Below are 27042 nucleotides of genomic sequence, written 5' to 3' on the forward strand. Positions count from 1 at the left end.
CACACACACACACACACACTGTATAGCCTACGTGTGTAATGAATGAACAGTATAGGCTTATATTATTCTTTTTTTATCCACTTTTTCTCCTCCTATTTTTCTTGTATTTTCCTCCCATCCCAATTTAGTCATTATGCCAATTCCCCCCTCCCCTTCCTGGTCGTTGCCCGCATTTCCCCCCTACTTGCCAGTCTAGGGAGCCCTGAAGTCTATCACATGCTTCCTCCAATACATAGGAGACAGCCAGCAGCCTCTTTTCACCTGGCAGCGAGGACTCTCATTGGGTGAGTGTAACGCGTGGGAGGGCACACTACCTCGCTGTGCAGGCACCCTGACCGACCTGTAGGAGTCGCTGTTTACAACGACCAGATTACCACCCACCGGCTTCCCTCCCGCTGACACTGCCAATCGTGTCAGTATGACGACCGGCCAAGCCGGAGGCACCGCTGACAGCTGGATTCGATACCAGTGTCTCTGCGGTGGTAGACAGACGCTTAGTCCGCTGTGCTACTACGGCCGCCCCAGACTTGTTTTATTAGGAGATCGCAGATACTGTTTGCGCTGTTTACAGTACACATCTTAACTCTTTCTGCACCATACCCGAGAAAAGTCGTGCGTTGAGCGCCATACACGAGAATTATCTGGTTTTGATCCTTTGATCTTTTTCCTTTGATTCCTGTTCTATACACTGAGCCGGAGCTCCCTAGGTCTCCCTGGCATATCTGCCTATGTTGGAATTGCAATGACGATCGAATCTCACCAGGTGGCAGTATCACCTACCTTTTGAACTCTGATAGTTTAGTTTAGACAGTGTCTGTCCTGATCCCTCTCTGTCCTGACTCGCTCTGAGGGGGAGGAGTTCTTGCAGAGCAATCGCTCAGAGATTTTCTCGCCTCAAAACCTATAGTTTCCCGTATACACGAGTATAACGAGTAATCGCGAACGCCGATGGGATCACTGGGATTATTCTTTTTGGAGTACCTTCTGGCTAAGGTAAGGTACATTCTATGTCTATTTTACCGAACCTGAAACATGTTTCTGTACCGATCACAGCCGATCACAGTGTCGTATTTTACCTAAACCGTGATTTTTGTAACAATTGCATTTTCGGGGTAAGACTACCCCCCCCCCCCCCTTGATGATTTTGTGAAGACACATATACCTTTGATTTGGAAGTATTTGGGGTTTCAGGCGATCAACCAGAACGATTTGGGCATATTGCATATATCGCGTCATATCTCGCAATCTATGAAAAAGGACTGGATTATTTTGGAAAGGGGCGATGTTTAGTGTGTAATAGCACACAAACTACAGTATGTAGAAATTAACTGGTTAGACAGTGTTGGACTATGAACAATGCCTGTCAAATTAGCCATACTATTGTCTCCATAGCTATAATACAGAACACACGATGGGTCCGCAAAACATCGCTAAAATAGTCAATAACGCTGGTGCCATTGAGTAAAGATGAGAAAAGGGCATGGTGCTCAAAGAGTTAAGGCTGCCACAGAGTCGGGCGTGTCCGCAATCGTTTGAGGTTTCATAGTCAAGCGTACCACTGCATACCAATTTCCTACATTTATCATGCCAGTTTACTACATTTAATGCAGGTCGATGTCAACCAACACGCCGAGCAGCCTTTTGTGTGACACCGGTGTGTGACACGGAGTCCATATGCGGACCTCTGCGGAGTCCGGTCCGCTCACAGTACGCCCGACTCTGTGGCAGCCTCGCTAAGATGTGTACTGTACGTTCTACAGTACTACTATAGGGCAGCGCATACAGTACTGTATCTGCGAGCTCCTAATAAAACAAGTCATTAGAATAATGACTGTTCATTCATTACGCACATAGGCTTTACAGTGAGTGAGTGTGTGTGCGCGCGCTGAGGCAGGTGGCCAGGAGCGCGCAACAAGGCGGTATAAATATGGAATATTAATACAGTCTATTCCACTATAGCTATAGTGTGCTGTATGATGACAATACATTTAAATCGAATCAAATTTTGATCAGTTGCAAATCGCTTCTGCTCTACGGGGGAGCCTCTTGTTTACATTTTTCACACGGCCCGTTTGTTTTACTTTCGTAAAGGATGTACGTTTTAGTAAAATGTCCTCCATTTATGTCGATTTTCTTGAGTGGGATAAATATGAAAAACTTGAGATGTGCTTCAGGAAGGGAACATTTTTGTAAAGCTTGGAAAATTAAAAGGCACAATACTTTGTTTAAGACCGAGCTATAATCTGTATTTATGTAATGAAATTAAATGTAATGTAATAATGGAACACTGCAACAGTATTTTTGGTGTCTTATAAACCCATGAGGGTGGGGCACACCCAGTCTCCACCAGTCCACATTATAGACCCTCACCTGCTCTGGCGCTGTGGGGGTTGAGGGCGTCTGGCCTCATCTCCCAGGCGGCTGAGGGAGGGCGACCTACTACGGCCCCCCCTTCCCAAGGTCCCAACAACCCCTGTTCCATTGGGGCTGCCGCCGGGTATCTGCTGGAGCAGCTGTGGTGACAAGCTGCGGTGCAAGGCAGAGGAGCCCGGCTGCGGGTGGCCCTTCTGGGGGCCTACTTGGGTGTGGGGCTGGGGGTGATGGGAGCCCCAGTTGGCAGGAGGTGCTTGCTGCTGCTGCTGGTATTGACTCACGGTCAGGCTGTTGTCACTGTTGGAGCGCAGGAGGACCCGCGGTGCCGACAACAAGGAGGGGGAGAGGCCACCGCTGCCGCCAGGAGGAGGGCCCCGCCGGCGTTTGGAGTAGGCTGGAGCTTCGCGGAAAGGCACTGCAGAGGGGGGGGGGGGGGGGGGGGGGTGAAAAGAGAGGGGGGGTGGGATTGTATTTGAATTGTTACTTAATTGCTTACTCTATTTGATTGTGATATTTTGGGGGTTCTAGGGCCTCAGGTCTCCTCTTGAAAGCTTGGAAGCTTAGGAAACTGATGAAGGAAATCATCTACAGGAAAACAGAAGCAGGTACTAGTCTGTCTCACAGGATGTTGACGACGTGTGTAAGCCTCCCATTGGCCGACTATTTCAGTGTAAGCCTCCCATTGGCCGACTATTTCAGTATAAGCCTCCCATTGGCCGACTATTTCAGTATAAGCCTCTAATCTATGGATTTTTACAGCTAATGGTCACTAGGGGACCTTCTAAATCTATGGATTTTACAGGTTACAGTCCACCACCTTTAACTCTATGGGCTCTATGGCCGGTCAGACAGACATTACGAGAGCGAGACAGTTTGTGCAAAGGAAGGAAAGCAGCCATCAAGAGCATAAACTCAATTCCAGCTGTAATTCCTGGGGGCACAACGAAGCATCTGCAGCCACTCGACATCAGTGTCAATCAGTGTTCAAAGTGGCACTACGCGTTCAGTGGAAGGCGTGGATGACTAGCGGCGATAAATCATTTACCAAAACTGGTCGCATGCGAAAAGCAACTTTCGCTCAAGTTTGCGAGTGGATCCTGACAGCGTGGAGGAGTGTCAAAACATCCACGATCACCAACGGGCACTTCCTCAAACAGCCATCTCTTTCCCGACAATCCCCTCTGTGCACGAACCCTTACATACTGTATGGTAATTAAACATTAAAACACCTGCAGCTTATATATGTACACATCATTCAATTTAGCTGCTGCGGCTTATATTCAGGTGCGCCTTATAGTCCGAAAATTTAGGTACTACCATGGCCTGGATTTTAAATACAAAATTCTGTGGATAATTTTTACGTTGTGCACAATCTCACAATCTCTTCTTTGTCATTTAGTAATAAAGAATATTGTAATTATGACTTGATACACAAGCACAAATAGCAGGAGCTTGCCTTGTTTCAGGTGGTCAACCTGGTCAGCTGTGAGGGGCTGCTGTACTGTATTCCATTAATTTTTAATAATCGCATTCTTGTAAATATAAGGAATATATGGTGACCAGGTGCAGAACAAACAGAAGATCAACATAAAAAATAACAGAGTCTGCACACAGTTAAACTTGTTCCCACTATGTTTATTGAGAGACCAACATTTCGATAAGCTAAGGATCATTATCAGTATACAATACAATCCTGATGAAGATCCTAAGCTGATTGAAATGTTGATCTCTCAATAAACATATAGTGGGAGCAAGGCATTTTAATTATTAAGGAATATTAATCACATTGATGTACTGGTATTGGGGTATATCAGTGGAGGTTTCTCTATGACAACACGTGAAACACAAATTCACTCATAATCCATAATTATTATTAATTTACATATATATATAAACAAAATATGTATATGTGGCACCTCACAGCGCCTTGTGCCAGATCTCTACATTTTCATTTTTCAGATTATTCCAGATTGCTAAAGTACAGAATCTAAGCTTTCAAATGATGTGTCATATGTTGAAATCTGAGATTTTTTTTAACACGATGTGCTCAATTATAACTTGTAAACCTGGTTGTGTTCTAGAATACTTAACACTTTGATCGCCATGGGTTAAATTCATAATTTACCATCCCTCTCCCTCGCCATCTCTATTTGTCTATGGAGAAGTTCCCCTTCTTTGCAGGGCTATAACTTTTTAAATTCTATTGCTAAATTGCCATTATTATGGCCCATTCAACGTCCTATATCTATTGTTCAGGGTGTAGCAACGTTATACTTTTTCATTCACATATTCATACTAAAATACGGTCTAAAGTATAAGTATGTTTTTATCGTTTTCTGCAGCTTTCTCCAGAACTTGATTTATAGCCCTAAATGCATTATATTGATGATCAAATACAGTTTGGTAGGAATCTGTGCGAGATCAAAAATGTCAACTGGATGTGCTTCTAGGAGTTACTACATATCATCTGATGATGACCGGATGGGCGGGGGATCGTTTATAATTCCGTGGGCAGCGTTAGATGATTAATCCAGAGTGGGTCATATGTTCATCATAGCAGTTTATATGGAACACGTTAGAATATAACGCTGAATCTTACCGTGGCTTCCTCGCGCTGCTGGCAGATGAGCGTGGAACAGAATTTTTTCTATTATGGGATGGAGAAATGCCCGATCCATTTCCAGGTTGTATAATAGTATATACGTCCAAATCATGTTGTTTTTTCGAGTTATTTGCACCGATCGATGTTCACTGTATCAAGACGGAGTCTCTCTAACGATAGCGAGTGCCCGGACCACATATGGATGAGCACTACCGGTTCAAAGGCTCATTTACGGTTGGCGATATGCCGATCGGCCACCAGATGGCGCTCTTGAACCGCTAGAGAGTTGAGTGGAGCTTTGCAGTGTGTCTCAGGGCTCCGGAGGGGAAATATGATTTCGCTCACAGATTTTTGAAATATTGACATCAAAGACGAGTTACGGCGTCTTCGGCAGAATGAGCATGGCTAGGAATGACGTCTTAACTCGTCCCCGGCGATCATAGTGTTAAGGGGGTGAAAGTAATAGTATATTGTTGTATAGTACTATTATACAATGAGTGCAGGTCTGGAAGGTTCTGCTATGACATCACTACTATGACAACACAACGTTCCAGAATGTACTAGCATGTACTAACCGGTTTTACTGTGACATCACACTGAAGCTTAACTTGAATTTCACTATGATTGCCATGACATGCATCTGAGTTTGTGCATACTAGGATGTTACAAGCAGAATTACGTTTATTCTAATTGCGAGTCAAAAACTAGGATTTATCCCTCATAGTTACACATACACACAGAATAATAATGGCACGCGACTTACCCATGGAGAAAACAGAATGTTGTACAGCAGACCACGACGTTATGGAATCTGTAAACTGTCCGTGAAGCTTGTGCTCTGCGTGACTTCAGAAACATTGATGCCTGTTTGTATAGCCGAGAGCAGACACATGTCCCTCTCTTTAGGTGTCAACAGACATCATATCTTCGACGTATCTCATCGTTAATTCCGTTGAATAGCCCGGTGTGACGGTCCCGCTGTGAACAGAATCATCCTCTAAATCGGATTGATCCGGATTGAGTCCTCTTCAGACTGATCGGCGCGCTGCCGTATCGGATCGATATCAGGCAATACGTCTTTGCATCCATCTCTCAACGCAAGACACATTCAAAGTGTCACCAAACAGGTGTGTATAGGTCTTGTGGGCGTTGCGCTGTGGGCTGCCTCTCCCCCCAAGGTGTAGGTTCGATTCAAATGCAAATTGTTATTACGCCCCCGTTTGACTGAAATAACGTCCGTGAACAGCCTATTTTAAACAAAGGATTGTTACTATTTTTAGATATTCTAACTGTTCGTTTTTATAGTAAACATGTGCTTATACATTCAATTTATTATAATATGAAGAAAAAAAAAAAACACCAGAAAAAAATGTAAATACTATTTCAAGCCTAGACTAAAAGGGGGCGGGCTGAGTTGTGGTCACTACCGCTGCAAGGTGACACATATATATATATATAATTTTTTTTTTTTTTTATTATTATTATTTTATATTTTTTTATTAGAAAAGTTTTCCTCTGTAGTAATGACTGCAGTAATATTCGTGCAGATTCACTTCACAGGCTGACCCAATGTTAAATAAATAATAAATAACAGCCAATCGAAATAGGCTATTAACTTCATCTAAGCACGGTCTGTGCAGTTAAACTCTTGCCATTGAATGGATGATTGAATGATTGACAGCCCTTGACATCCAATACACGGAGGTTGAATATGATTGGCAGCCTTGCAAATCCAATCAGAGATTGCTGCATTGCAAAGTCAAAACGGGTCCAGCTGCAGGTCCGGAGGTTAGGTTTAGCTCGGGCCAATCTCAAATTTCTCAAGTTTCTTTATTAGTTGTCATACAGAAGTACAGAATACTTTTATACAAAATGTAACAGAAAGAAGCATTTTGTATAAAAGTATTCTGTACTTCTGTATGACAACTAATAAAGAAACTTGAGAAACTTGAGATTGGCCAGAGCTAAACCTAACCTCCGGACCTGCAGCTGGACCCATTTTGACTGTTTGAAAGAGCAAGCTAGTAGTTTAGTTGTTGTTTAGTAGTTAGTAAGCTGTACAGCTATAACAAGTCAAGTCAGGCTAAATTAAACTTTGCGCCAACATTAGGACCAAAGTATAAATGATTGTCACCAAGCTAACTTACTGTACACACTGTAGGGCTGGGCAATTAATCAAAACAGAATCGCAATATCGATTCATAGACCTATGCAATCTCATTTCTAAGTTATGACTATTTTAATTTTTTTTTTTTTTTTTTTTTTTTTTTACTTTTTACTTTTTAAATTATTTTATCTGGGTTGAACATGATTTGTGGAACTCCCTCTGGTGTTGTGGTCGTGGTATTCACTGACCTTTGGGTATTAAGTATTTCGACATGCACATGGGTATCTTAGTGGTGTAGAAGTGTATCTTGTAGACCAGGCCCATTGCAAGTTGCTGTACTCTGTCGTCTACTCTAAGCCATCCTAGGTTGTCAAAGTGGGCAGGGGTGAGGTGGGTTTTAGGAGTAAGGTCAAGCAGTAGTCTGACCAGTTTGTTTTGTGATGTTTGTAATCTTGTTTTTAGTGCCTTTGAGGTGCTTTGGTACCATGAGGTGCAAGCATAGTCGTAGTACCCTTGAATGAGTGCTCCTGTTAGAGTCTTCAAGGTATTCTTGTTTACCAGAGAGGAGGTCCGGTACAGGAATCTAGTTCGTTGGTTGACTTAGTTTTATTACATTGGATCCCATTTTGTCACAGGAATGATTTGCCTCTATAGGATGGAACCCAGGTAGGGAATTTCATCTTTCCTTTTAAGATAAGATAAGATATTCCTTTATTGATCCCATTGGGGAAATTCAGGCATCATAGCAGCATGGGGGAAGGGGGGGGGGGGGGTACAGGTAGTGAAAACAACACAAGCTGTGTAAACAAATAGGTCAATATAATTTACTATCTAACTAACTGAAATATATTTTCACAGTGTCACATAAGGTGCAGTATGCATAAGGTAGTGTTATAATTTACTATCTAACTAACTGAAATATACATTATTCATTATTCACAGTATCACAGTATCCACATAAGGTGCAGTTATGCATAAGGTAGTGTTATTGTCCTACTTGGGTTCCTATTAGTTCTAGGTCGATGTCTGTCAGCAGTTGCTGCCCACTGTTGTGGAGCCTGATGGCCACTGGTATGAAGGACTGTCCGAGGCGGTTAGTTGAGTGTCGGGGGGGTATGAGTCTGTGGCTTCCTTGTCACCTTCACCTAATATGTTTTGATCTGGTCAGGTGCGCTGTCACCTAAAATGTTTTGATCTGATCAGGTGCGCTATCACCTAATATGTTTTGATCTGGTCAGGTGCGCTGTCACCTAATATGATTTAATCTGGTCAAGTGCGCTGTCACCTAATATGATTTCATCTGGTCAGGTGCGCTGTCACCTAATGTTAATATGTTTTCATCTGTGTCCACTGACCACTGACACACAGTGGGGGATGTTTTAAAAATATAATTTAATATATAATATAATATAATAATTTGTGCTTCACCTAAAAATTTGGTCAGCAGCCTCCACTGGGGTATATGGTATAGTAATTTGTTTCGATTCGATTTTGACCAATGAAAGCACACTTCTTATGGGCTAGTAGTTGAACTATGTGTGTATTAACATATTTTATCTGTCATAACGGGTGTAAAGACAAGAAACAGCGGACAGGGATAATAAAATAGATGTGCTATGCAGCTGGGGCCAGTTGTGTGTCCATGAATGTAGCCAAAATGGGCAAATGGCTTGTACTTCACTGTCTGCACCCCCAGTCTACACCCTCCCAGAACCCACTTGTCTGCCCTATTGCTGGCACATTCAAGGCGAGTGATTTTTCTGAAAGAAAGGTCCGACCACACTGGGGGCTTCTGAGGAAGCCTAAATATACCATTAGAGTCCCATTCATTTTAAGAGTAAATTATATTCAGTTAATAATTCACATCTCAATTTTGAGAAGACGATAGAAAACATTGGCACAAACAATCTATAACAAGTGTTGAAAATCGCAAATTCAAGCGTCTCATGAACTATATACAGTAGAGATGTGAAACTTGCTACAATTATGTATTATTATAACAATTTTGCCTCAAGGACTCATAAATTCCATTTCGAATGGATTGAAAAGCAGTTTTTTCCCTGTCTTTTTTGTTCCTGCACCAATTTGAACCAAACTTGCAGCATATATTTAGGGGACACAGTTTACATTTACATTTACATTTAGTTATACATTTATTGTATAATCTAGATTAATCTGTTGAAAAACATGGCTGCTGTAAACAAACAAATTTGTGTTTACATGCATCAAACATCAAAACATCAGAATTTGCTCGCATGACTTGTTCAGTCATTTCTGTAAATTACAACACCAAAAGGTTGCAGATCAGTTAGAAATGCCAGAGGTACAGCCATTTCAATTCCCATTCATTTTATTGTAATTTCTTCCATTAGTTCTTATTCTTATATTATTAATTATTAATTATTAATTATTTATATATTTTCGCCAAGACGTCCACAGGACTGCCACTGAGGGGCTATGTGTGGCAAATTGTGATCACTCACTTACTCATGGATGATCTGTTTGTCGGACACATGGGCAAGTAGCGCTGTGGGTCTGAGCGGTTCCGTGCTTATGTTCTTCCCCTGGGGCCTCCACAGCACCCCTAGTGGCATAATCCTACTACTACCAACCAGTTAGGGCATCACTATCCTAAAGCTTGTCTGGCTATTTGTTCTGCTAATTACATTAATGTTGCTTGCATATTGTTTGTGCTATTATTGTTTTTTTGTGCCCTCTGCAGATAAATCTGTACTAGAAATAAATTCCACTACTACTACTGTGTGGCAATAGAATAACTTGATTTTTTTTTTATCCACTTTTTCTCCTTATTTTTCTCCCATCCCAATTTCGCCTCGCCAATTCTCCCTTCAATTCTCCCCTCCCCTGTCTCGAACGTTGCTAGACTATGCCTCCCACTGGTCGGCTGCAGTAAGGACCAAGCCTTGCATCACGTGTCCCCTCCGGTACACGAGGAGGCAGCTGTCGCATCTTTTCACCTGAACAGCGCGATCTCTCAGTGGCGAGGAGTAACGCATGGGAGGCTCACGCTGCCCCCGATACTTCCTGATTCTGCTGTACAGGCGCACCAACCGACCTGTAGGAGTCGCTGTCCACAACGTCCAATCCCCACCCACCGGCTTCCCCACCCCTAACACTGCCAATTGTGTTAGTATGAACGACCAGCCAAGCCGGTAGCAACGCAGAGAGCTGGGCTCGATATATAATATAATATAATGCAGGACCTGTTGCAGAGGTCTTTATTCGGCATGCAACGACACTCAATGTTTTTAGCGGCACACACACCGGAACACACACGCATGCATTGTCTCTTTAGAATCGCCGATGCGATTAGTCTCTGCGATTAACCCATCCCGTCTTCTTTCCCCCCCAAGGGCAGCCGGGAGCAGACAGGCGTCAACGTGAGCCGCGCCAGGGGACCAATCCAAGTGCTCCTGTCCGTCTTCGTCAAGGACGCCACAGCGTTAGCGATCTGTTGTTGTGCATGTTTTTCCATTGGGTTTATCTTATCGGGGCTCCCCTTGCGAGCACGGGGAGAACATGCAAACTTCACACAGAAAGGCCTGGGAGATACCCCACCTGGGTACCTGGCATCATGGAAACCTGGTCCCCAAGCGGGAATCGAACCCTGGACCTTCTTGCTGTGAGGCGACAGTGTTAACCACTACACCACCGTGCCATACCAGCATCTCCTGCGTTAGTGGCGAGCGCCTTACCCACTGCGCAACTTAGCCGCCTCTAGAATAACTTGAATTTGAACTTGATCTATACAGTTGTCAGCCATACAAACAAGCGATGCAAATGCAAATAATGCAAATCCTGTGTCCCGTGATATGGTCAGGTAACAGGTTGGATTTAATGTGATATAACAGGTTGGATTGGATGTCACACCACATAGTTGTGTCTGCAAATATTCACACACACACACACACACACACACACACACACACACACACACACACACACACACACACACACACACACACACACACACACACACACACACACACACACACACACACACACACACACACACACACACACACACACACACACACACACACACACTAGGGTGACCAGGTGTCCCCCTTTTGGTTGTACTGTCCCACCATTTGACCGAACATCCCACATATTGAGAGGATGTCCCTCTTTTTGAAGCAAAAAAACAACATTGGTCTCGGTGAAGACCATGTTATTCTAATAAAAAAAATTACATTATCTATCTGTCCCACTTTGTCCCACCAAAATCCTACTGTTGTCCTGCTTTTGGACACACACACACACACACACACACACACACACACACACACACACACACACACACACACACACACACACACACACACACACACACACACACACACACACACACACACACACACACACACACACACACACACACACACACACACACACACACACACACACACACACACACACACACACACACACACACACACACACACACACACACACACACACACACACACACACACACACAGGATTGTAACCTGGTGTGGAGGCAGGCCCCGAGGCATCCACAGCTGCTGGCGATCGGCAATCACCCGACTACTAATACCCAGCTCATACTGCAAGACAAGTCAGATTGTAATCTCAGCTAACCCAGTCAGTCATCGTTTTTTGCTTGTAGCCTGTTTATTCCTGTACCTGTCCTGCCGTGTCTAACCCCGCCTGTCCTCCCTTGTCTCTAGTCCACTACCTGGCTTCCCACCCAGTGTTCATCCTGTATCCTGTGTTTGACCCTCGCTCGTTGGACTATGCTGCTCCTGGATTCCCCCTTGAACTGTCTGTGTTGCCTGCCTCGTCTACGAACCTCCACCTGTCGGACTACGATTCTCCTGGATCATCCCGTCTGAGAACCCGGCCTCGTCTTTGACCTCACGCTTGTCCAACTACTATACCTTTTTGATATTAAACACCCTTGGAACCTGTCCAGTTGTCTGCTCACTCTCTGCACTAGAGTCTCACGGTCAAACCATAACACACACACACACACACACACACACACACACACACACACACACACACACACACACACACACACACACACACACACACACACACACACACACACACACACACACACACACACACACACACACACACACACACACACACACACACACACAGAACGTTGCCTCTTAGCTGTTCTGCTCTCAAGAGAGAAAATACATTCTTCAGGAGGTTGGAATGCCTGCATTTCCATTTCAGTTACAAAGTATTCGTATATACAGCTTCCTCTGTTCCTGTCTCTGCCAGCCACTCGTCCCACTAATTGAGAACCACAGACATTTACCTAAAAACACACTAGAAGAGCCAGCAGTCAAAGTGTTTCATCTTGAGGACTGCCTCTAAATGAATTGGTTGCACTCTATATTTACCACATCTATTTTACCACTCAAAGGCAGCCGTGGCCTAAAGGTAGAGATGAGCAGGAACATCCTGTGACTGGAACACTGCCAGTAGGATCCCCAGACCGGCTGCAGGGGAAGTGAATGTGATGTATAATATTCTCAACAGTCACAATTGAACTGTCATTGAGAGCAAGGCAGAACCAACTGCTGCAGAGGCGACACTCAATGGCCAAGTGTTCAAGACTGTGGTTGTGCTGCCGGGCAGCTCCCAGGTGTGAATGTGTGTAACTGTGTAAAGATGCTCAGTGAATCTTCTAAATAAAGTAATAAATAAAATTAAAAAAAGAAAATCCTCGAAGCAGGCCCACACTGCTGGCATCAGATATGAAGGATGCACCTCATTTTACTTTGTCTTTCTCATAAAATCTGTAAAAAAAGATTCTGTAAATTTCAAAGCAAACGTCCATTTAGTGGCACCTAGAATGAAGCTGTGTCCTTCTGTTGACCTTGCATGTCACGTGCCGCCTGTGAATTTTGCTTATTTGCGGCTATCTACCTTGAACCTTAATTTCGAGGCGAGAGCACAGCGGTGTGACGGTGGCTTTACCACATTAAGATCAGTTGTAGCCACTTGGTCATATGTTGTTCTACCTTTCTGAGCTTTAAAACGCTTTCCTCGTTGATAGTTTTTTTTTCATCATCTCAAGAAACCCACATGGATTACTGACGGACAATATGCCCCATGGACGTTACAGGCGAGATTTCGCAAGATACGCATATCCACAAACAGGGCCGCCTGGGAGAAATGCGAGGCCCTGTGCGAGATTTAAACGCGAGCCCCCCCCCCCCCCCCTAAAAGGTAAAAAAAAAAATATATATATATATATACTTTTTTTTTTTTTTTTTTTACAGTCAACATATTCTCAAATAATAGCGCTGCCCGAGGCTGGGCATGATACAGTCAACATATAGCAAGAGAGAGAGCGAGAGAGAGCTCCCGTTCTACAGTCAATATACAGTGTTATCGCTGCACAGACCCGGCAATGCCCCTGACCCTCCACCAGAGCAAGGCCAGAGAGAGAGAGAGAGAGAGAGAGAGAGAGAGAGAGAGAGACACACATTGGAAAGAAACAACCCAAAACCAGAGCAAATTGAAATGCTATTTGGCCCTAAACAGAGAGTACACAGTGGCAGAATACCTGAGCACTGTGACTGAAGATCCTTGACTAGGTACAGACTCAGCGAGCACAGCCTAGCCATCGAGAAAGGCCGCCATAGGCAGACCTGGCTCCCAAGCGAAGACAGACCCACTGCACACAAGATGAGGTGGAAACCGAGCTCCACTTCTTAACAACCTGCCCACTATACCAAGACATACTTCCCACAAATTGCAAACACCCAAAGAGACTTTGAAAACATCGACAATAACTCAAAACTCCCATACCTACTGAGAGAAATACAAGAATGTGAAATAAAGCCCATTTGAATTGAAGAGAGAGAGATAGATAGAGCATGTCTGTGTGTTAGAAAGAGAGAGATAGAGAGAGAGCATGTCTGTTTGTGTGTGTGTGTTAGAGAGAGAGCATGTTATGTGTGTTAGAAAGAGAGAGAAATATATAGAGAGAGCATGTCATTTTGTGTGTTAGAGAGAGATATAGAGCATGTCTGTGTGTTAGAAAGAGAGAGAGAGAGAGAGAGCATGTGTGTTTGTGTGTTAGAGAGAGCATGTCTGTGTGTGTGTTAGAGAGAGAGCATGTATGAGAGAGCTAAGCAAAGATGAGCCCCTAAAGGATATTCAACTTTTAATGGAAGAACAAAACAGAAAGAAAAGATAACTTCACAAAGGCAACATGAATATACATAGATCCAAAAGGACAAAGATCAACACTTAAATCCAAAGAGAAGAGGGTCTATGCCAGAGAAAACAAAGTATCAAGGAGCCAATGGCCGACATCAGCTAAATAGGCTAACTGCAAATAGAGTAGCCAGGCCACACACAGCTTTGGCCAATGCTACCCAAGCTACACAAGACAAGACCAAGACAATTCACACACAGCACATGTTGTATCTCCAAATGTTGTGAAGTAACATATGTTTTGCCTGGAAAAAAACATCGTTATTAACAAAACATTCGGGAGGGGAAGGAAGGAAGAGTGGGATAATGTCCAATGGACATCTTACCTGCACCAAGGAACGCAGGGCGAAAGGCCGCAACACAGGTCTCCACATTGACGAAAGGTCTCTCGCTGGCGGGACAAAAAGAAGCTATGGCCGGGGCCTTGTCATGGTGCAGGCCCGACTACATCTTCTGTCAAAGATGATGTCGTAGTCAGAGTGCCAGGGCCTGCTATTCTCACGGCTAATGTCAATGGTCGTAGCACAAGCTAACAGCTAACTCTAGGCTAACTGATAGCATCAAGCTAACGTTCCCAGCCGAGCGAAAACGAGCAGCTAACGTCGTAGCTAAACAGCTAACTGGCTAACAGTTAGCTCAACCCGGCTATCGCTAACCACTAGCTAACGCATAAGCAAGCTATGCGGCTACCACTGAAAAACTGTACAACGTGAGAAAAGCAATACAGGCCAACACTTCAGACAGCCGCTGTGTTTTCCTCTTCTCATCCGAAGAGAGAAGGGAAAAAGAAGGCAATACACGTTCCACTACAGAGTGGTGTTTACCATAGCGGTGCCGGCAACAAGTCCCTCGCGGACTATAGCCGACTTGAGCATGGAGATATTCTCATAATGAAACACCAAGCTCACCTCCCTCGCACCAGGTGCTGACACCAGGCCACACACCGTTAGCTACTACAACAGCTAGCCGGCCCGTTTGGCTCCCGAGAGAGAGAGAGAGATATATCCACGGCGGGAATAGAATAGAGTGCATTAAAAACTCACCAAACGTCCAAGAGGATGGAGACAACCGCGTGGAGTTGACGAAGTTCATCTGCCGAATGACCGTCCTCTTCATCTTGGCATAACAATGCTGCACGCGCTCTCTCTAGGTTAGCTAACGCTAGTTAGCCTTTAGCTAAGCTAGCTACTAGCCGACATCATCATGGCTATCCCTACTGAACCACACGTTAGCACTCAATATTATAACGTAGCTAAAGCTAACTAGCTGTCCCTGCCTTTAGCCGGGATGACTAGCCTGACTGAACTGTCTAACATGCAACAACTTTCATCTTCAGTCCATCTGCCGAATGACCGTCCTCTTCGTTTTGGCTGGCATAACTAAGCATAACCTCCAAAGCTGCACGCGCGAAATAGTCAAACGCAGCTGACGCAAGCCGGCGTACACATGATGTAACCCCTCCCTTCGTTGAAACCAATAGTAAGTCTGCTGCAGAGCCCCAGAGCTCCAATAGTGAGTATGTCTGCTGCAGAGCCGCAGAGCCAGGAACATTCTACAAACGTCTAATGTGAAATATATAAGCATATAAGCAAAACTAGATTTTAGGTCTGTGATGAAAAAGGGCCTCGCGGGAAGGGGGGCCTCGCAAAAAAAAAATAATAACAAAAAAAATAATAAATAAAAAATATTTTTTATTTTTTTTATTTTTTATTTTTTTTTGTGCGAGGTCCCCCTTCCCGCGAGGCCCTGTGCGACCCCGCGCACACCCCCTGAGGCGGCCCTGTCCACAAACATACACACAATATACATTCAGCATCCCACTAACCCAGCTCAAGTCTTATTGCCTTGGTGTAGAATTGTGTCTCTTCAGCTTATCGTGGTATTAATTACTTGAAATTTCATATTTCACAAATTTTCCCAGAAAGCTTCCAAGATTCTGTCCGTGATTTCCCACAAAATGGAGAATATGAGGCCCTACTGAGTCTTTAAATGAATGCATAGGCCTGGAAGAAAAGTGCATTTCAGCAATTAAAGGAAGGGGGAGGAAGGGGGAGGACTGGGTGGTGGAGTATAAATAGCACACCTTTTGTGTCTGTGCTATTTTCCCTTGAAGAGAGTCATAGGAGATGTGCACATGGATGCACATACACATACATACTCATACATACATGCACACACATTCACACACACTTTCTAGCGCTTTTATCCAAACATTCCTCACATTCACCCATTGACTCACACATTCACACACAGATGGTGGAGGCAACCATGGAAGGTGCCAACCTTAGGGGGTTAAGTGTCTTGCTGAAGGACACATCGACACGCTGCCCGGGATGAGCGGGAATCGAACTGGGAACATTCCGACTACCAGACGACGCTTTACCTCCTGAGCCACTGTCGCCACGATGATGATTTGAACCTCTTAACAATCGCCCCCAAAAGTGGTAATTTTAGTTTTCGTTTTTGAGGACTGCATACTTTTTTTGCAAACCAAAATACTATACTTTATACTTATAGCACATGCATGAGCCTGGTCTCTTTTGAAAGATGAATTTTTTTTTATTTTTTTTTTATCTTTTTCCTCCTCCTTTTTCCTCCGATTTTCTCCCATCCCAATGTTAGTCGTTATGCCAATTCCCAATCCCCTTCCTGGTCGCTGCGCACTTACCCCCCACAGTCGGTCTGGGAGAGTGGAGGCTATCACGTGCTTCCTCCGACACACATCTAGCCAATCAACCGCTTCTTTTCATCTGGCAGCGCGGACTCTCACTGAGAAGGTGTAACGTGTGGAAGGATCACACTACCCCCCTTAGATCCTATCCGCGCTGAGCAGGCGCCCCGACCGAACTGTAGGAGTCGCTGTTTACAACGACCCGGACCCACCCCGCCAGCTTTCCCGCCCTCTAATACTGCCAATTGTATTAGTGTGAACGGCGAGCCAAGCTGGTGACAACGCCGGGAGCTGGATTCGAACAGGCGAATCCAGCGTCTCCGGCGTTGGTGACGAATGCAATCTCCGCTACGCCACCTGACCGCTTGAAAGATGACATTCTGAAGTTTATGATACAATAAAGAAATAATAATGAAATAGAGTAACATAGGTCTGAACTTGAGTTGTAGAAAAAATTGTTACTCACGTTTTTCTCAGGGTACTGCGCTGTCACCCTTTTTGTTTAACCTCTACACCTCCGACTTCTGCTACAACACAAGAACGTGCCACCTGCAGAAGTTCTCCGATGACTCCTCCATCGTCAGCTACATTGTGGATGACGATGAGGCTGAATACAGGGCCCTGGTGGAGAGCTTCGTAGGGTGGTCAGACAGTAACCAGCTCCAACTCAACATCAGCAAGACAAAGGAGCTGGTGGTGGACTCTCAGAGAGGCAGGAAGGGTCGCCCTTCTCCCATAATCCTTGGAGGGGAGAAGGTAGAGATGGTGGAGTCCTACAAGTTCCTCGGAGTTCACCTGAACAATAACCTGGACTAGTCGGACAACACTGAGGCCCTCTACAGGAAGGGACAGAGTAGGCTGTTCTTCCTGAGGAGACTCAGGTCGTTCGACGTGTGCAACCGACTGCTGCTATCGACTGCTGCTATCTTTCTACCAGGTTGTAGCCAGCGTCCTCTTTTTTGCTGTGGTGTGCTGGGGGGGCAACATCAACTCGAGGGACTCCAGCAAGATGAACAAGCTGGTAGGGGTGGAACGGTTCACAAAATCCACGGTTCGGTTCGTATCACGGTTTTGGGTCACGGCTTTCGGTTTGGTTCCGTATATTTAGTTTTTTATAAAAAAAAAATTACACTCGAAAAATACCATACATCAGCATAAGATATATAGTCTAAAAATAATCCAACTTTTCAGTTATTCTCAAGGACGTAGTCATGCAAAAACTGAAAGAATGAGGCACATTATTTTGACAGTGACCGGTTAGAGCTAGGAGAGATTTTGGTACAGCAAGAGGGGAGGCATTTAAACATGCTTCTCATTTATTTGGTAAAAGGTAAAAGGTTTACAGCGGTTTGCCTTAAATAATGTTTGGCACACAAAGACCAAACTGACTGAAAAATATAGGCAACATTTGTCAAAGTATTAACTTAGTGCAAACAAACTAAATAATTAAACCTTTCTATGTTGTGGCCACATTATAGACAAAGGCCATCAACATAAAGTATGCATATGCTCAACCAGCACTAGACTTTCTTAGCAAAAAGGAAAAGTCACTGTGTTATTTAAAATAAATAAATCATGTGTACTAAATATATATTTACTATTTAATTGCATGAAACATTCTGAAGTATTCTCTTATGCCGCTTTTCACTGTATGGTACCTAATCGACTCGACTCGCTTTTGCTTTTTGAGCGTATTGGTAGCCGAAGTGACGTCACACGCGGAAGTGTGAGAACCTCTGTTGTCAAGCCTCGTCAATATACCCCCCCTTCCCCACTAATGGAACTGGTGTCGTGGAATCACTTCGCTGTGAGTGTTTCCATGGTTAGCTTGCGGCTAACGTAACGAGGAGATAGCCAGAATGAAGAGCACGTTCAGCTTAAGACTCATCCCCCCCGACACACCACAAACCGCCTGGGCCGGTCCTTTATACCGGCAGCCATCAGGCTCTACAACAAGGGGCTTGTGCGGCCGGATCTGCTGCCAGAACTATCACTGTCACAACTCGGGACTTGAGAACTAGAGACTCACATCACCGTACTGACTATCTTATATTTTGCACTAGAGACTAATATCACTGGACTCTCATCACCAGACTATCTTGTATTTGTACTTTTTTAATATTATATTTAAGGCTGTCAATCGATTCAAATATTTAATCTGATTAATCGCATGATTGTCCATAGTTAACTCACGATTAATCGCAAATTAATCACATATTTTTTATTTGTTCTAAATCTACCTTAAACAGATCGTTTTCAAGTTGTAATACTCTTATCAACATGAGAATCAACAAATGCTTGCTTTATGCAGCCATTTAACACAAAAGGATGACTTTCATGCATTGCAAATTTGCATCAAATTCAAAACAGAGTGATCCACAAAATAACTTAAAAGAAAATAATTATTTAAAACAATGAATAAAGTGTGCATGAAATAATAGGGGAAAGAAAATGTTAGGAACTTGTTACATTCACCCCCCCACACCCCTGCCCCCCCTCTCTCTCTCTCTCTCTCTCTCTCTCTCTCTCTCTCTCTCTCTCTCTCTCTCTCTCTCTCTCTCTCTCTCTCTCTCTCTCTCTCTCTCTCTCTCTCTCTCTCTCAGTGCATGCTGGGAGTGAGATTGGAGATTGGAGGTGCGTGAAAGTAGTGTGAGTTTTAATCTTTATCTATCTATTTAGTTAAATTTATTTATGCAATATTGTAATTATAGTGTAGTGTTAGTTTGCTGTGTGTTTGGTGTGTACAACCCTTAGGGGTCTAACCTAAAGAGCTCCTCCTCCTGAGAATTTCCCCCTTTTCTTTGTTACATAATATAAAATTACAGATTCATACCTTCAAAATAAGCCATCAATTGTCAAATTTGAGACGATAGTTTTCAATCAATGTCCTATCAAACATTCTGGTACAGTCATTACCAATTTGCAGCAGGAGCCTCTGAAGAGAATTCAGTGAATTCAGCTAATGATAAGGGAACTACACTCCTTCCCAGAATTCAATGTGATGTCAATGTTAATTTCAATGACTAATTCACACCATGAAACAAAGGCCCAGCAGGGAACAATTACAGCTGAATGGGGGTATAGTGTGACTGATCAATACAGGCAACACACACTTTGATTTGATGCCATGCATATACACACACTAGATAGACAGAGGTTTAGATATTTAGATAGATATATAATAGTAATATAATAGAAAGAGAGAAAGAAAGAAAGAAAGAAAGAAAGAAAGAAAGAAAGAAAGAAAGAAAGAAAGAAAGAAAGAAAGAAAGAAAGAAAGAAAGAAAGAAAGAAAGAAAGAAAGAAAGAAAGAAAGAAAGAAAGAAAGAAAGAAAGAAAGAAAGAAAGAAAGAAAGAAAGAAAGAAAGAAAGAAAGAAAGAAAGAAAGAAAGAAAGAAAGAAAGAAAGAGAAAGAAAGAAAGAAAGAAAGAGAAAGAAAGAGATACAGAGAGAGAGACATTTATAATAATAATAATTATTATTATTATTAAATAGAATCATTTTCTATAGGCTTGCCGTGGTAGTCAGTGATACTGGTGTATACACACACTAGATAGACAGAGGTTTAGACATTTAGATATATATATATAGATATATAATAGTATAGTAATAGAGAGAGAGAGAGAGAGAGAGAGAGAGAGAGAGAGAGAGAGAGAGAGAGAGAGAGAGAGAGAGAGAGAGAGAGAGAGAAAGAAAGAAAGAGATACAGAGATATATACAGAGAGAGACATTTATAATAATTATATTATTAATTAGTTTTTTACACACACACACACACACACACACACACACACACACACACACACACACACACACACACACACACACACACACTAATAACATGATCATAACCAAACCAATTTCAAATGTATCATCAAGTACAAAATAGATTTGATCGTAATATTTATGAGAATGCATGTTTTTTCACACTACAGGAGGAGTATGTCACAGTATGATATCATAATCGAACATTCTAGAACCTTAACCTTAACCATGCCTAACCTTAACCGGCGAAAGAATACACGTTAAAAAAAAAATCACGCTAAAAAAAAATATTTGATGGGATTCGAACTCGTCAACAACGGACCGCAGGACCGCAGGACCGCTGCTCTGCCAGGTGAGCTGAAGCGCCGAATGAAAATCATGGCGGATTAGGGCGGTTACATAATTCCGAGAAAGTTGCGCGTCACGTGCCTGTCGGGGCCAATCAGGCCTACCCCGGAAGTAACTTATAGTTGCGGAACAGTAACAGGCCACCTCTCTACTCTAGACTAGAGAGCTGTCATCACCGTGATGCGCGCTTGAATGAACTGCGAGATAACTCATAACTCGTACACACACGCACTCTGTCTCTGCCATACAGTAGTTATGTTGTTTTAGCGCGACGTGGGTATATACACGGGCGAGGATGAAAAGCTTAAGCATGTTAGACTACTTTTAATTCATAAATTAACGTTCGGTCGGGTCCGCGTGTATTCTCGAGAATGATAATAATAATGCAGGACCTATTCAGATTATATTATCAACGACAGACAGTGAGAAACACAACCCCCCCCCCCCCTCTCGCGCTGAAGAATATGCATATTAGATCACTCAGCGATTAACACCTATGCGCTGTTTGTGTGTGCGCGTGTGCATGTACGTGACGCGTTGTAGTTTCGGGGAATACAGGGATATTTAGAACTATACAATTTAGCAAGAATTAAACATATTTACAAGTCGTATTATGTTTAGCAAGTAAGGATACATATAGATTACACTATATGCACTCGAAATTGTCTTTGTTCTATTTTTACAGATTTTTGAAAAACGGGACTTCCTGAGCATTTGTGAGAGATTCTAATTCTTTTGTTCTCCGCCCACGGGAGCAATAAGCCCCGTTGACTCCTAAGGGTTAAGTGGGGAGTTTGTTTTCTTTGGCAGTCGGCCAGTTTGTGCTGCTGGTTGGCGTGATAGGCCAGTATGGATTTTGCCAGACTCGGTAGAAAGCATGGTGTCAGAATATCTGCTCCTAATGTGTCCGTAGAGGACTGCAGCTTGGCAGTAGCTGACGTTGTTGGGCACAACAGTGTTAAATCTGCTGCGAAAATGAACGGTAGTGTTGTGATTTTTCTGGACTGTGTGGAGAAGGTGAACGCTGTGGTAGAATCCGGAGTTAGTATCGACGACACGTTCATTACCGTGACACCTCTCTCCACACCAGGCAGAAGGATTAACATATCTAACATTCCACCGTTCATAAGTGACAAACTATTAATAAGTCAACTTGCACGACATGGGAGGATAATTTCCCAGATAAGGAAAATGTCGTCGGGATGTAAATCTCCGCTATTGAAGCATGTTGTCTCACATAGACGCCAGTTTTAATGATTCTCAAGAACAGCGGAGAAGAGCTTGATTTGGTTTTCAAATTAAGAGTTGATGATTTTGATTATGTGGTTTTTGTGAACTCTGGAAACTCAAAGGGCTAGATCCACAAAGAATGGATTGCACGGAGCAAGTTGCACCCTTACTTAAAATTCATTATGAATTGAAAATGGGGGACCCTGATGTAAACAAGAGGAAAGTCTTTCTCTGGTCTGCATCCCCTTAACAATTGTGTGTATTGAGTCGTACTGTATTGTACCCATTCTGCAATCTGTTAATAAAGTTTTCATTCAATGAATCAATCTGCACGGTGATTGATTGAATGAAAACTTGCTGTACCAAAAAGGACGAGGAGGGCACAAGTTGTGAGGAAAATGAGTTTCCCAATGATTCGCAAGTGTCTGATTCGCAACAGAGAAAACATTATGCAGTCAGGCAGATACAAAAGTTCCTGCACACAACAAAAAACATGAAGAATGTCAAAGTTGGAGATTACTTTGAAGATAAGGAGATGTTTATTATTTCAGCAAGAACTCAAATGAGAATGAGGAACAATGGGGGGTACACTTCCCAGGAAGTTTTTAGACTGAGGAAAATTGTACAAAAGCTCAATAAAACAGATAATGAATGGTAACTAGAAACCAAGTAGTTTAGGACGGATCCTGTGTTTTTTTATCTGTTGTGCACTCCTTTTGGAGATTATGAGTGATATCAAGGTTTCCACGCTCAATATTGACCCTTTAACATCTCTGTTTTTAACTAACTGTAAATGTGCACTTGTGTGTGAATTTTTTAGAGAATGGGTTTTATTTAGATGGAACAGACTGGAGTTGGAAAGTATGTTCTGGTTAACACTTTAAGTGCCGAAAATGTGTTTAGGCGTCTTTCCTAGCCAATGCTAAAGTTGCCGAGGACGCCCTAACTCGTCTTTAATATCAATATTTCAAAAATCTGTGATCAAAATCATATTTTTCCTCCGCAGCCCTGAGACACAGTGCTGGCCTCCTCTCAACCCTCTAGCGGTTCAAGAGCGCCATCTGGTGGCCGATCGGCAGAAGCGCCAAACAGGAAGTCATGTGGATGAAGTGGTGATCACCCATATTACTTCCGGCCACTCTCTATAGCTCCCGCGACTCCATCTTGAAACACTCGATAATAGATCGCTCGCCCTAACTCAATAAACAACGTTATTTGGACGTATATACTATTATACAACCTGGAAATGGACCGGGTATTTCGACATCCCATAATGGAAAACTGTCTACCCCACGCTGATCGCCCAACGGCCCGCGGAGACTGGGGTGAGTTTTAGCCTGTAGTATTACCGTGTTCGACACTAACTGCTATGATGAACATTTGACCCACATTAGATGAATGGTATAACGTTGCCCACGGAATTATAAACGATCCCCCGCCCATCCGGTCATCATCAGATGATACGTAGAAACTTCTAGAAGCACGTCCATTTGAAATTTTTCATCTGGCACCGATCGCTACCAAACTGTATTTGATCATCAATATAATGCATTTGGGGCTATAAATCACGTTCTGGAGAAAGCTGCAGAAAGAGATGAAAACATACTTATACTTTAGATCATATTTTAGTATGAATATGTGAATGAAAAAGTGTAACGTTCATACACCCTGAACAATACATATAGGACATTGAATGGGCCCTAATAATGGCAATCTAGCAATAGAATTAAAAAAGTTATAGCCCTGCAAAGAAGGGGAACTTCTCCATAGACAAATAGAGCTGGCAAGGGATGGTATATCATGAATTTAACCTTCGGCAGTTAAAGTGTTAATGGAGGAGTCTCTGATGTATGGAGCCCGGCTGGACATTCAGGACGGTAGTAGACCTGGGCTTGTACAGCGTCTGCACTCAGTTACTTGGGACAGTGAAACTGAAACATGTAGTGGATGTAGCCGGGCCAGGAATTCACCACACAGAGGAAGTGGCTTCTTTACTGGGGCTGAGGACAGCCCGTCACAACAGAGACTGTTTGAACGATTGGACTGAAGCGCGGAGCATCGGGGAACAAGACATGTTGCAGGACTATTTCAGTGGAACGGAGGGTCCTGATGAGGGGGATCTGTTCCATGCACTGGGTATCAAAATGGACAAAACTGGACTGACGGGACGCATCTTGGGTTGCTCATATGTTGTTCTTTTTTGTTTGGGTGGAGCTTCAATTAAGTTTTTTCTTGTGTTGCAGAAGGACAGTTGTATTTTAGCACTTTTTTTTACGTGAGATCTCATGTGGTTTTAAGTATGATGGGGACACATGTTGTCCGATATAATGTGTAGTTATTTAATTGTATTGACACACACATTGTAATGAGAATTATGTAAATAAATGTTTTTTCTAAAATAAAATAAAAATCTCTCTCTCTCTGCCTCCCTCTCTCTCTCTCTCTGTGTCTCTCTCTGCCTCACTCTCTCTCTTTCTCCGCCTCAGTCTCTATCTCTCTATGTCTCTCTCTGGCTCACTCTCTCTCTCTCTGTCTCTCTCTGCCTCAGTCTCTCTCTCTCTCCCTATCTGTGTCTCTCTGCCTCTCTCTTTGCATCACTCTCTCTCCGTCTCTGTGAACAATTTCCTGGACCTAAACCCCAGCAAAACAAAGGAACTGCTGGTGGACTTCAGGCGTGACCCCACAACTCCCCCAGCTCTGGAGATAAATGGCCAGAAAATAGAGCGCGTTGAGGAGTATAAATATCTTGGCACCACCATCAACCATAAGCTCACCTTCAAGACCAACACAGATAACATCCACACTAAGTGCCAACAGCGACTGTTCTTCCTCAGGAAGATGAGGAAGCTTCAGGTCCGACCATCAATCCTGCAGCCTTTCTACAACTCCTTTGTGGAATCGATGTCCTTTAACATCGCATCATGGTTTGGAGTGATGCGTGCCATCAACCGGAAACCTCTCGACAGGGTCGTTAAGATCAGTGGCAAGATAATTGGGAAGGACCAGGAGCCACTCAGCAGCATCCACAAGAAATGGACAGTTAAAATGGCCTCCCAAATAGTTGAAGATAACACAGACACCCTTCACACCCATTACAAACGAATGCCCTCAGGCCGTCGATACAGAGCTTCATCATTGAACAAAAGGGGCTTAGGTAGCTTCGTGCCAACCTCCATCAGACTGCTGAACACCTAGGTCTGGTGGAGGCCGGACTGCCCCCCCAAGGACTTTGGACTACTTAAAATAGACTCCCCCTTCCACCTGATGTAACTGTACTACTATTATTTATTACTTATATACATATAGAACTGCTCCACATGGTTTTTAATATATCATGCTTTAAGTACTGTAGTTTTAATGTTGTGTATGTCATAAATGTCAATATGAATTGAAAATGGGGGACCCTGATGTAAACAAGACAAACGTCTTTCTCTAGTCTGCATCCCCTTAACAATTGTGTGTATTGAGCCGTACTGTATTGTACCCATTCTGCAATCTGTTAAATAAAGTTTTCATTCATTCATTCATTCATTCATTCATTCATTCATTCATTCATTCATTCATTCATTCATACATTCATGTAGTTGGTGTTTTTTTTATATAGTGGTCTTTTTATTGTAGTTTTAACAATTTGTTATATATATAGTGGTGAGTGTCTATGTATTGTGACTGTATGTTTGTCTTTCAACCACTGCACAAATGAAGTTCCGAAAGGAAAATAAAGTAATTTGAAGTTTGAAGTTGAAGTGTCTCTCTCTGGCTCACTCTCTCTGCCCCTGTCTCTCTATCTCTCTGCCTCACTCTCTCTCCCTATCTGCCTCTCTCTCTTTCTCTCCCTCTCTGTGTCTCTCTGGCTCACTCTCTCTCTGTATCTCTCTGCCTCGGTCTCTATCTATTCTTCTCTGCCTCAGTCTCTCTCTCTCTCTCTCTCTCTCTCTCTCTCTCTCTCTCTCTCTCTCTCTCTCTCTCTCTCTCTCTCTCTCTCTCTCTCTCTCTCTCTCTCTCTGCCGTGGTCTCTCTGCCTCTGCCTCTACTTTAGAGGTGTTGATGATGAGAAGAGCTGTTAATAGTGAATGAGATAACAGACACAGAGGTGCTAGCAGCTCCCCCTATTAGACTGAATTACATTTCACTTTAATTCTTAAAAGCTTTGTGGCTATATTACACACACACACACACACACACACACACACACACACACACACACACACACACACACACACACACACACACACACACACACACACACACACACACACACACACACACACACACACACACACACACACACACACACACACACACACACACACACACACACACACACACACACACACACACATTGACAGTGACTGAAATAAGGGAGTGTCAAAACAATCAGAGCATTTTACGTAATGGTCAGAGAAGCAATCAGTGGAATCTATATGATTAACTAGTATCTAAGAGGGCTCAGGCAATCTCCACCACCAACCCAAGCTGAATGATGGCGTTGTACAATTATTACACTACTCTCTTACTGGAATGAAGTCTGACTCTCAGCAGTCCAACTCATGTACAGTGTACAGGCTCATATGCATAGTCACTGGTAGAGTTTTTAATTGTATTGTTTGAAAAATAGAATAAAATACTGTAAAATAGAATAGAACAGACATCTATAGAATAGAATAGAACAGAATACTGTAGTATAATACAACATAATTATGTAGAGTAGAATAG

General features: G+C 43.2%; 1 protein-coding gene across 1 annotated transcript in view; it reads right to left on the reverse strand.

Annotated features, from left to right (window-relative positions):
• Positions 1-27042, reverse strand: part of LOC311247418 (SH3 and multiple ankyrin repeat domains protein 2-like) — a gene marked incomplete at its 3' end in the record, with an annotated part of 730890 nt that overhangs the window by 352990 nt on the left and 350858 nt on the right. The window contains 1 exon segment of the mRNA XM_084337816.1: positions 2371-2788. Within this exon segment, the coding sequence (XP_084193942.1) occupies positions 2371-2788 (418 nt within the window).

This window comes from Notolepis coatsorum, assembly GCF_963971535.1.
Source record: "Notolepis coatsorum genome assembly, chromosome: 20".
NCBI lineage: Eukaryota > Metazoa > Chordata > Actinopteri > Aulopiformes > Paralepididae > Notolepis > Notolepis coatsorum.